Source organism: Chiloscyllium plagiosum, chromosome 3 (assembly GCF_004010195.1).
Source record: "Chiloscyllium plagiosum isolate BGI_BamShark_2017 chromosome 3, ASM401019v2, whole genome shotgun sequence".
NCBI lineage: Eukaryota > Metazoa > Chordata > Chondrichthyes > Orectolobiformes > Hemiscylliidae > Chiloscyllium > Chiloscyllium plagiosum.
Window position 1 is genome coordinate 69932435 of NC_057712.1, and position 13452 is coordinate 69945886.

Sequence of the window (13452 nt, forward strand, 5' to 3'; positions counted from 1 at the left end):
GGTCATGATACATAGTGAAGTGTAGAGCAGTCGTCATTGTATAAGACATCATTGTAGTTGCAGGAGGGTTCTTGTGCTTCTCTATTTTAATGCTAAGGTTGAGTGGAACTAATGAAATAATATAAATAACCTTGCAAAGTGTTCTTAAAATTCCTGATCACATTCTCTTCAGTTTCGTCATTTTTATGTAACTGAATACATCTTTTCATTCCAGGACTTTCAGCGGCTCCTGCAGTCACTCCAGCTCCGGAACTAGTAAAATCTCCAGAAAAGAAACCACCACTAAAGAAACCTGCAGGATCAGTTGTTCACGGTAAGTCATTTGTTTTGTTATCATTGCAGATATTCACATAGTAAATGCAATGCAGAATTTATTAATGAGTTTTGGTGGTTTTTGCAATGTTTTATGCAAAGTCATACCAGTTTCAACAATGAAAGCACTTGTGTCCTTTTTTTTTAGATTAGATTACTTAGATTAGATTACTTACAGTGTGGAAACAGGCCCTTCGGCCCAACAAGTCCACACCGACCCGCCGAAGCGTAACCCACCCAGACCCATTCTCCTACATTTACCCCTTTCCCTAACACTACGGGCAATTTAGCATGGCCAATTCACCTAACCCCTGCACATTTTTGGATTGTGGGAGGAAACCGGAGCACCCGGAGGAAACCCACGCAGACACGGGGAGAATGTGCAAACTCCACACAGAGAGTCGCCTGAGGCGGGAATTGAACCCGGGTCTCTGGCGCTGTGAAGCAGCAGTGCTAACCACTGTGCTACCGTGCCGCCCATGATCATGATTTGAAGTTCAAATTTTTGTAATGATCATGATTTGAAGTTCAAATAAGATCTATCAGTTCAAAATCTTACAATGACTAATCAGTAGGTGTGGCGGAAATGGCTACTGCAAATGATAGAGATTAGAGTCAAGGTTCGAATGGTGCTGGAAAAGCACAGCAGGTCAGGCAGCATCCGAGAAGCAGGAAAATCTACATTTTGGGCAAAAGTCCTTCAGGGCTTTTGCTTGAAATATCAATTTTCCTGCTCCTCAGACGTTGCCTGACCTGCTGTGCTTTTCCAGCACCACTCTAATCATCATTCATCAGTAAGCATGTTGGCATAATATATCTGCAAATGAATACAATGGTATAACAGAACAAGAGAACATGGATTTATGAATGATAGGGTTTCATGTTTAAATGAAGTCATGAGAAAAGTGCTATTGCTTCCGTATATCTTGCACCTAGAATTTATCCGTCAATGGGAAATATCTGATGTTTTCGTAGAGTGCTAAGAATATTGATTTATTCAAATTTTTCTTCCTCTGCAAAAATGTCATTTTGACATTGTGGTTTTTGTGTCTTTATATCATAGTTGATGAGTAACTGACAACTACTGTAGCATAACCAATCAAACCACAGGTCAAGAATTATGTTCATATTTACTTCAGTGACCTTTTGGCGTGTTTTCCATCAACTCCATTAGCTACCCCTGAGAAAACAAAATAATCGCATTATTCTTTACACAATTTTATTTAAATGTGGCCTATAAATTTAGCTTTCATGTGCACAAGCTGTCCTTTTCTCTGGAGAAGAACATAGATGTTATAGGTGTACACCAGTGTTTACAAACAATATTTTCAGACTGTCATGCATCATGCAGTCAGTGCCTTTCCTGTTACTTCTGGTGACTGTGTGCACACAATCTGAAATGTCCCTCTGGTGGTTTCCATAGCAAATTGTCACAACCTTACTCCCTGACTTCAAGACTTAACCTTTTCCAGTAGCTTGTGGCCTCCAGCTCTACTGTGAAGAGAAATAACAAATGACTGACAGATCATCAAACTGGAGACAAATGCAGCAGGTCAGTCAGTATATATGAAAAATACAGGCAAGTTAGTATTTCGTATGTAAAAATTACAAATGAATTGAATTATTTTTCCTGATTCTTGTAAAGCATCTATGGCTGAAATATAATTTGTGTGTTGCCTTGTGTATTCTGATTCATTCATGGTTCCAGTGTTTGCTGCTTTTGTTTTTAATTTGTGTGAAACAAGGAGACTGAATGTATTAAGAATTTATATCAGTATATATACAAACTCCATGCTCTTAGATCTTGTGTCCTGTAACTTAGCTGCTTATCCCTCTTGAAAGCATACTTTGTAAGGCTTATGGTGACGTAATTAGTAAAGATGTTGGAGATGCTTAGTAAAGACATTGCAGTGGCAAGTTCCCATGGTGATCCTTATGAGAATCAGCTAGGAGATAAATAGATTTTGAAATACACTAAGAGGTTTATTGTCAGCCTTTTTATGGATATTGAAGAGTGTTATGCATTTTTGAGCTAAAACCATTGGGTTGAATAGCCTCATATTTTAACAAAGTACCAACTTTGAGGAATCTCTTGGAGGACTTCTTAATTTCCTTACACAATTTTCCACTACTCACATCATTAATTATGTATCCAGACTGCATGGCACCATTCTCCGTTAATTGTGAACTCACGGAGGTGGAAGTTCTTATAGCTGCCGGACCTTCCAGTATTGATGTTGTGGGTGCTATATTTAAATCCCCATTTCACACTATTTCAGAAACTGAAAGCTAGGAATTACCATTGGAAGTCTTTTGCACATCACATTTCAGAACCAGAAGACTGAGAGAGTGAATATGGCACTCTGCTTCACTGACAGGGATCCGGAGATCCTGGTGGATCAGATGGTAGAGAGGGGGATTGCCCTCCTACTTCAAAATTGACAGTGAAGGCCATTGCACCGAACCTTGCTAGTCTGATCGGAGATAGCAACCAGAGTCAGTGCATGTCCATGATCTGGAGAATGAGCAACAAAGCCACAAGGAGGTTAATGAACTTTCACACTCTGCAGGGGTAAGTGTCACCATCATCTCTCTGCTCTCACACACTCACTCTAACTCTGCTACTACACACAACTTCCACCAAGGCCCCTGCTCTGCCAGTCTCACTGTTGAATGCAACCCCTTCACTCAGGTGATCTCACCCACCACATCCTCCTGATCTACTGTGCACTCATGTTCTCTAAGCCTCTTACCCACTCACTTGGGTCACCTCATCATCTCTCCTGCTCCTGCTCCACCATAAACAGCTCTTCCAACTACTTTCACCTCACTCAATCCCACTCTTTTGTTTCATTCCAGGACAAATGTTCTCACTATAGAGCCAAAAGGCTGATGCACCTGGACCAAAAGGTACAGCATTCCTCTCCTTACCTTCTATGAGGAGAAGACAAGGGAGCTGGCAGAAAAGGATAGGGACTGCTAATGTGGAGATGAGGATATCTTCCTGTCTCAGCAAACAATCATGCTTCATTATGCTGTGCTATGTTGCTCCACTAATGCCACCAGTGAACATATAACATTCTTAAGTTTCAGGCCCTCTTCTGCAAATCATTCCCTCTCACCAGCACCAACAGACTCTGTGTCCTGAAGAGGCTAGACTCTTTGACCATCAGCTTCCCCTCCACCTGTGAGGAAAAAGCTGAAGATCCCTCAGAAGATGCATGAACCAGAGTGCACCCATTTCAGATATTTTCACCTCGGTACTTTATTTAGATTAAATTTGGGGGCGCAATCTGGTGAGCAGAACACTGGCAAAACTCCATAACTGGTCATGGAAGGAATACCAGGTAGCTGACACTCAGAGCACCGCTAGAAAACAGGCACCAGCTCGGCCCCAGGCAGAAGATGACTCCATGGTGTTGGCCATTAATAACATTAATAAAGGTACCCCTTCCTCTGAAGGATGCAGAATTGTGTAAGCAGACTCCCAAACACATGAGGAACCACATGCAAGATCTTCAACATTCTCCTCTCAGAACACACCATAAGTACCTGACTCCTCCACCTGCATGCTGTTTGTAATTTACTTTCAGTATTGATGTATTCACCCAACTTCGATCTCTTAGAAGTGAGTATCATTTAAGTTCTGGTTGGCAGGTTACAGCTAAATGCTGCATTGTTTTATCATGGTGAAAGTGGTATTCCTGCTGCTTAACGTCCTCATCTTCAATCTCTGAAGACTATTGTTGCTGTCCCAGCTCTCCTCATTCATAACATCCTCAGTTTGTATGTTCCCATGCGCAGAGCTTAGCACGTGACGAGAATGCATCAAGATCAGTCTGGAATGTAATGCAACTCTGCTCCAGACCAATCAAAACTGAGAACCTTATCTTGAGGAACCCAATTGTCTGTTCCCTGATGGCCCTGATGATAAGTGAGCTGTGTTGTGTCTGCATTCTGCCTCAGTCAGGGTGTTTCACAAAGGAGTCATCAACCATGCTTAGAGAGGGTAGCCCCTGTTTATCAGCAGCCATTCCTGTATAGCATTTGACTCTTCAAATGAGGTGGAAATTTTAGTTATCAAAAATATAGGGCATCATGGCACCTTCCATACTAGCTGCCATGGACCTCCAAGGTGTGGCAGCAGTTATCACAGTTGAGTTGGAAATTGGTTGTGTGGAACTCTTTTCTGTTTCTGAAATCTGTTGCCATACAATATGGAATTATCCATATGACGTGTGGATGGTTTATGCACCTGGGAGAAGCCAGTGGTATCTGCGAATCCGACTTTCAGGACTATAGCACTGATAGTTTCACAAATTGTATTTGTAACATCCTTTATACATTTTGGGGGTTGAGGATTGAGGGAATCCACACAGGTCCCAGTGAATGTTTGGATTATATTAGATTCTTTACAGTGTGGAAACAGGCCATTCGGCCCAACAAGTCCACACCGACCCTCTGAAGAGCAACCCACTCAGACCCATTTCCCTCTGACTAATGCACCTAACACTACGAGCAATTTAACATGGCCAATTCACCTGACCTGCACACCTTTGGACTGTGGGAGGAAACCGGAGCACCCGGAGGAAACCCACGCAGACACAGGGAGAATGTGCAAACTCCTCACAGACAGTCGCCCAAGGCTGGAATCGAACCCTGGTGCTGTGAGGCAGCAGTGCTGACCATTGAGCCATCGTGCCGCCCTGATTGTGATAGTCGCATAAAAATGTAAGTGGTGTTGACACTTTCATAGCCACTGTAATGGGATGACAACACACTCTTTCAGAATAGCAGTCCTGCTTCAGAAGATGACACATTACTGTAACAGTATTCTGGAACATTCTCTACCTGCTCATGCACTGATCTTTAGTCATCTGGAGGAACTGTGGTCATTGGCATTGGCAGATTCTTAGCTTGTTGAACATCCTCCTCATCTTGGTTCACCTTCTTTCACAGCGACTTCATGTGGAGGCTGTTCAGTGTCTGCCAGAGGCTGCTGATCTTTCCAGGCTTGCTTTAATTCTTTACAATATATCAACACTCTCTTTATACGAATGTAACTACTGGATCCATCCGGGATGGATACTCTACACCAATGTCGAAAAGATTAGAAACTTAACACTGTTTCAGTGATGTGAATCCCAAGCTGTTGTATCAAACACATGAGACTTTAATATAGGTTGTGATATAGTAGGACATGGAGGCCTTCCAGAAAGAGAACCGTGAAATGCCTTCATGTAGATTTCTGAGCTATTGCACCTTACGTAGATATATACAACACAAACTCTATCTCGGCTGCCATCAGAGATCCTCAGCATCACAGATGTCAGTCTTCAGTCAATTCAATTCAGTCCACATGACATCAAGAAACAGTTGGAGATACTGGATACTGCAAAGGTCTTGGACCCTGACAGTATTCCTGTAATAGTACTGAAGGCTTGTGGGTCAGATCCTGCCATGCGCCTCACCAAACTGTTCCAATACATTCCACACTTCATAAATCTTTCATGATCAATGACGTGGCCATTATTTCTTTTGATCAAGATTTGCAGTTATACATTGCTGGTCAGTGTATGAGCTGCACATGCATAGTAATGTCAGATGTGTGTCATCATTGGATTAATGGATGCTTGCTGATTGTAATCGCACCAATTGCACCATCCTCACATCACCCACAGACAAAATAAGGCAAACTTACCTCACCCACTCGTGTGTACTGGCAGTTGAGATTTGGTTCAAGCTGGAACATTATCCAGGTCTCACTCCTGAGAATGAGTTCTGGGCTCTGCCTGATAATCAACACCACCCCCCCAACCCCACCATCGCAACCCTTTATGTTCTCTCCTGTGTCCTTGCCAGCCCCAACAGCTTTGATGCTTTCCACCTTCCCATCCAACCCTTTTATTTAACTAGCAATATTCCCTATTTTTCTTCTCCTGCCCCGACCTATCTCATAGCCATTCCACTCATGCTATCCACTGTTCCACAATTAAAAGGTGATGGAGAATTCTGTACAAAAAATCCTTTCGCATTACCCCATACTATCCATACAATATCAAAACCCATCCTTATATTTGGAGTTAACCAAGTTATTATTCCCCCTCTATCCTAGTACAATGGTTACAATCCCACAGTACTTGTCTCTGATAACAGGCCTTGATCTTTATTGCCCAAACTTCCAGCACTGACCAAGGACTACATCCTGGACCGATTAGTGTGGACAGCCCCGGCTCAGGACAGACCAGCCCTTGACTGTCTCAACAGCTCCTCAACTGCCTTACCTACACTCCATAGACTGGTGGGATTTGACTTATGACTATCCCTTATCGATTTCCAGACATGACCATTTGGTTGAAGTATACACAGTTACACAGTGTGTTTGCTATATAAGCTGTGGACACGTTGTGGGTGTGGCATTGATGTAGCATGGTGCATACAGCAGTGTTTTCAACTCCATTGACTGTACATGCTGGCAAGCCTTGAAAATCAGGACAGAGATGCTGTAAACCTCTTTGTTCTGAATAAAACTGTACTGTACTTTAAGGCAATACAAAGCAGAGGTATTATAATTGTCCAAGTAAGCACAAACTGAGTTAGCTGAAAGAACATGAACTAAGATGCATCCTGTCCAGATGGATGAGGTGAATATATGCCCCTGTGTGCAAAGCGACTTGCCATGACCATTGCAGTGTAAGGTTTTGGTGAGATATGTTAGGGTAAGTTCCAAAGTACTGTCACAAAATGCTGAAGTTCTCCTGAGTTTGATTAGGGCATAACTATGTAATGAGGTGGGCTATACCACAAGATGTTGAGAAACAATGGTTAGCATGGAAGTTTGGAGAAGATACCAGTAAGGTGCAGCTGCTCACTTACTACTTACACTTCTGAGTTAGGAATTGGTGCTACCTAGTTCTCGCTGGTACCTGGGAGAATCCTAAACTGCATAGAGGTGAGAAAAAATTAGCTAGGAAGGAGATGTTAATGCATGCAGATGGGACCCTTGATGAGATTGTTGAAATATTTGATGAAACTCAGACATTGTAATTTTTTTATTGATGTCACATTCTTTCAAATTTCTCTTCTTTGCCCACACTGTTCGAGGGTTTGGAGGTTTCTGCCCATTGTTTTCTTTTGATAAATCAGTGATCAGAAATCATGTGTAGAGTATGAAAATATTCTCCTCACAACCAGTAAATAACAAAACCAGGAATTCAAAATGCATCAACTGAAATTGTCTCTCAGTTAAGATAGCAATATTTCTTTGACATCTAGAATTAATTTAACTACAAACCACTCCCAGATTTTTTTGGATAATTTCTTTCCTATTGGCAGGTGTTAATTTTATATAGTTTCTATCATTAAATTAATTACAGACGGTACCTTTGAAAAAAATTGTTCAACTATTAATTGGTTGAGATGCAAGTCAATTGCATATTGTCTGTATGTTTTTGATATATATTATACATGCATTTACAAATTATAAGCACCCTTTGATGCATTTGATAAGCTGCTTATGAAGATATGATTAGAAGCAGATGTAGGCTATTTAGCCGTCAAGTCTCTTCCGCCATTAAATATGATCATGGCTGATCTACTTGGTATTCTGAATTTCACATTCCCATTTATCTCCAATAGCCTTTGATTTCTCTACCTAACAAGAATCTATCAAGCTCTGGCTTAAAATTACTCAGCGGTTATGCTTCCACCAAAGTCACACCATCCTCTGAGCATCCACGTTCTGATTGTGGGAAACTGCAATTGAGGAGAAGTTTGATGATTGGAATGGGAAGAAGAAATCAAGTGAAGGACCAATCGAGCAATGGAGAGTTCAGTTGAGCACAGGAGTGGATAGTTTGATTGTGGGAACAGAAGAACAGATCATGGGTCCAGTGAAACAGAGAATTTCCTTGGTTTACAAACTATACTAGAAAGGATCTTCCCCATGCAGCTGTCCTTGCCCCCGTTCACCTATTGGCCAGCCAATTTTAAAAGGAGCACCGTAAAAATGTAGACATATAGCCTTACCTGAACATTTCAGTGTCCATAAAATAGGTCCTAAGGTTGACCCTAAGACAATTCCTAAGTTTGCTTCAGTTAAAATTTGATGGATATATTTGAAACAAGTTGGGATTAAAACTTCTAATCTCCCAGCTGTCCTTCTGGGTAATAATAGCCTCTGCCTCTGTCCACCCTCACCTCTGCAATGCCTCAAATCTTCCCATTGAAAGATATCTCAGCTCATCCACAGCTAGGTTTCAGAAAAACATTGAACATGTCAAAGGGAAGAGAGATTAGAGCTGGATGATAACCGCATAGCTGATGTTGAGTAGAATTTAATCCAATCTATTGCTTTGAGAAATACAGCAACCAGTCTCACTTCATCATCGTTTGTCATTGAAGTTCATTTTGTTTGGATGAGCTCTCCACCTTGGGCCTATATTACATGGCTTAATTCAGGTGGTGTAATGGATCTGTCCTTGAACTAGTAATCCAGAATCCTAGGGTAATGTTCAAGGCACAGGGATTCAAATCCAACCATAGCAGATGGTGTAAGTTGAATTCAACAAAAATCTGTAGGCCCACTGTAGGCCCAACAGCCTACTGGCAAAGGGAAAACCTCCCCCAACTAAGTTGGAGGTGGAAGAGCCAATTTGAGGAACTCTCCCAATCCCAGTGGCATGTCAATTAACATGCCACTTGACAACACTATTCCTAAGATGACTGGAATTTAACTGTGGGACTGACATGCCTCTCTCACGTCTATTGAAGGCTGCACAGCAAGTTCTGATGGTTTGTCAACATCCTCCTGAAGGAATGGTTAAGGCAGTTACTAGGAGCACGAAATTATTTCATTTATATATTTTGAAGCCACATCAGTTTGCAGGACTTCGACAACACAGAAATATTATCATTTTGAAAGGAGATACAATATACCTGTAAAACTAAAATAGGAAAAAGGATATTACATTTTTTTTTGAGTGCATACTTTAAACCTCCCCAGGAAATGAATTTTTTGACAATAAGAAATGCTGCAGAATCACAAGGTCACGTGAAATATTTATTACATTAAATAATATATATTCAGTAACAAATCACTGAATATAAGAAAAGACTAGTAAATATTCTGACTACATAACTCAAAGTAATATGTTACAAATTGAATTTTTGTTGATAGTTAAGTCCTGAGCTGTATTCAATACACCCAGCTATACGCATTGCTGGGAAATACTGGTAAATTTGAAATTTTAATAAAGATAATGTATTATTAATATGTATGTTCACTTCTGTGGATGGAAAGAGTGCTGTATCAAATTATCAGATGTACCAATTTATTATGCCAAATCTTGGATTTACAGGGCCTCAAGATTCATGGCATTATGGTGTTAAGCTTTCATGGTACAATTAATCTCCAACATTGTCTTTCAAAACTGATTTATTTTATACTGCAATGTTTCACAAAGCTAAATGTTTTTGGGGCTGTTATTTTCATAATTAACTCAGAGTAATGCATAAATTAAATCAATTGGTTCCACCAGCAGAAATAAGAACTATAAAATAATTAACTTTGTAGCTGAGAGCTTCAGGGTACAACTCACTATTTTTTCATTGAATGTGTTTAAGTGTCAAGTAATTCTATAAGTTGGTCTTTGGTTTGTTGTGTGTTTGGGATCTGACTCTGTTTAGCCTCTCAAAGTCAAGCTGCTGGAGTCCATAGACCTTTCTGCAAGAGCTCTTCGCTTTGATATCAACCCAAATTCAATTCAGACAAGATTAGAGTTACTGCTAACTTCCTGCTCCCTCTGCTTCTTTTTCAACTCTGACATCATTACCTCATTATCATCATCATTATGCATGCTTCCGATGATCCTCCAGCTATTCTACTCTTCTATACAATTTGATCAGTTTTTAAATATAAATGAACCAGGGTTATTGTTGGGTTGTAAATCTTATGTCATAAAGATATAGAGTCTTAGAGTCATACTGCATGGAAAGAGATCATTCAATTCAAATCATCTAGGACTACCAAACATCCTAAATTAATCCAGTCCCATTTGCCAGCATTTGGCCCATATCCCTCTAAATCCTTCCTGTTCATGTACCCATCCAGATGCCTTTTCAATGTTGTTATTATACCAGTCTCCACTTCCTCTGGCAGCTTATTCCATACACACACCACCTTCTGTGTAAAAATGTTGACCCTTAGGTCCTTTTTAAATGTTTCCCCTCTTACCTTAAACCTATGCCATTTACTTTTGGACTCCCCTACACTTTGAAAAAGACCTTGGCTACTTACCCTATCCATGCCTTTCACTGCTGCCTCACAGCGCCAGAGACCCGGGTTCGCTTCCCGCCTCAGGCGACTGACTGTGTGGAGTTTGCACGTTCTCCCCGTGTCTGCGTGGGTTTCCTCCGGGTGCTCCGGTTTCCTCCCACAGTCCAAAGATGTGCAGGTCAGGTGAATTGGCCATACTAAATTGCCTGTAGTGTTAGGTAAGGGGTAAATGTAGGGGTATGGGTGGGTTGCGCTTCGGCGGGTCGGTGTGGACTTGTTGGGCCGAAGGGCCTGTTTCCACACTGTAATGTAATCTAAATCTAATCTTCTCCCTAGAAACATCCTTGTAAATCTTCTTTGCATCATTTCAAGTTAAACAACATCTTTCCAAAACAGGGAGATGAGAATTTAATGCAGTATTCCAAAAATGGCCTAAGCAATGTCTTGTACAGCCACAACATGACATTCAATCCGCATACTCAATGCGCTGTCCATTGAAGGCAAGTGTACGAAACGCCTTCTTCACTATCTTATCTACCCATGACTCTACCTTCAATGAATTATGAACTTGCACCCCAAGGTCTCCTTGTTCAGCAACATTCCCCAGAATATTATGATTAAGTGAATACACCCTGCCCTGATTTGTTTTACTAAAATACAATACCTCACACTTATCTAAATTAAACTCTATCTGCCACTCCTTGGCCCTCAGCCTATCAAGGTCCCATTGTATTCTGAGACAACTGTCTTGGCTATCAACTGCACCACCAATTTTGGTGTCATCTGCAAACTTACTAACCATACCTCCTATGTTCACTTCCAAATCATGTGTATAAATGACAAAAAGCAGTGGACCCAGCACCGATACTTTCAGCACACCACTGATCACAGGCCTTCGTCTGGAAAACAACCTTTCACCACCAACCTCTGTCTCCTTTATTCAAGCCAATTTTGTATCCAATTGGCTAACCTTCCCCTAGATGCCATGTAGTCTAACTTGCTCATCAGTATGCCTTGCAGAGCCCAGTTGAATGCCTTGCTGATGTCCATAGAGTCAATGTCCACCTCGCTGCCTTCATCAATCTTTTTTGTCACTTCTTCAAAAAAGTGAGACATGATTTCCCACTCTCAAAGCCACATTGACTATCCCTAATCAGTCCTTGTCTTCCTATTACGTATAAATCCTGTCCCTCAGAATCCCTCCAACAACATACCCACCACTGACGTCAGGCTCACTAGTCCACAGTTCCCTGGCTTTTCCTTACCTCCTTTCGTAAATGATGACACCACATTAGCCACCCTGTAGTCTTCCTGCAACTCACCCGTGACTATCCATGATCCAAATACCTCAGTAAGAGGCCCCACTTCCCTATCTTCCCACAAAGTTCTAGAATACACCTGATTAGGTTCTGGGGATTTATCCGCCTACATGCATTTTAAGACCTCTAGCAACTCCTCCTTCATAATATGGACACCTTTCAAAATATCATGACTTATTTCTCCACATTTTCGAGCTTCCATATTCTTCTCCATCGTAAATACAGATGCAAAATACTAGTTTCGTATCTTATCCATCTCTTGTGCTTCCACACATGCATAGCCTTTTTGATATTTACGGGGCTCTATTCTCTCTCCAGTTACTATTTTCCCCTAATGGATTTGTAGAATCTCTTTGGATTCTCCTTAACCCTATTTGCCAAAGCTATCTCATGTTCCCTTTTTGCCCTCCTGATTTTCCTAATGAGTAAACTCCTACTGCCCTTATCCTCCTTGAGGGATTCACTCAATCCCAGCTGCTGATACCTACCATATGCATCCTTTTTTTTGCCAGACCTCAATATCTCTCGTCATCCAGGGAAGCAATGCCCGGTGGCATTATTACTGGGCTATGAATCTACAGACCCAAGTAATCTCGTGACCTGTTTTCAAATCCTGCCATGACAAGCTGGTGGAATTTGAATTCAATTTTAAAAATCTGGAAAAAGGAGTCTAATGATGACTGTGAATCCATCATTGATTGTTGGAAAAAACCCAAATGGTTCACTATCCTCCCCTACAGATATCTGAGAACTCCTTATAAATTTGTTTCTGAATTTCCCACTGACTACTGTGGGTCCTATAGTGCAATCCTGATAAGGTGATCATCCTTTTCTTATTTATCAATTCCATCCAAATAAATGTACTGGACACACTCCCAGGAATATTCTCCCTATATAGAGCCTTAATGTCATCCCTAATCAAAAACTCCACTCCCACTCCTTTCTTGCCTCCCCTTTCTATCTTTCCTATCGCATCTATACCCTGGAACATTAGGCTGCCAGTTCTGATCTTCCCTCAGCCACATTTCTGTAATTGCTATGATATCCCAGTCCCATGTTACCAACCTGAGTTCATTGCCTTCCCTGTCAGATCTCTTGCATCAAAATCAATGCAGTTTAATTTATCAGTCTTACCTTATTCTGTGCATTACTCTTGCCTGCTTTGACTGTTTGACTTGCTCCACTTCTCTTCTACACTAGCCTTAGGCTGAACTCTTTTCTCACCATCTCTTTCAATCGCACTCCACCTCCCTTATTAGTTTAAAGCCTCCTGAGTAGCACTAGCAAATCTTGTCCCCTTCAGATGAACCTACCCTTTTTATACAGGTCGCTTCTCCCCAAGAAGAGATTCCAATGATCCAAAGATGTGAATCCCTGTCCGTCTCACCAGCTCCTCAGCTACATATTCATCTGCTCTATCCTCCTATTCCTACTCTTTCTCGAAATTGGTACCAGGAGTAAATCAGATAATACTACCCTCAAGGATGTATTTTTTAATCTCCTGCCTAATTTCCTATATTCTCTGTTCAGAACCTTCGCCCTTTC

General features: G+C 41.2%; 1 protein-coding gene across 31 annotated transcripts in view; it reads left to right on the plus strand.

The window, feature by feature from the left end:
- Positions 1-13452, plus strand: part of LOC122544790 (neurofilament heavy polypeptide-like) — a 196001-nt gene that overhangs the window by 29597 nt on the left and 152952 nt on the right. For all 31 annotated transcript variants that reach the window (XM_043684122.1, XM_043684127.1, XM_043684177.1 and 28 more), the window contains one exon: positions 215-313. In XM_043684122.1, the coding sequence (XP_043540057.1) occupies positions 215-313 (99 nt within the window). The remainder of the gene's footprint in view (positions 1-214; positions 314-13452) is intronic.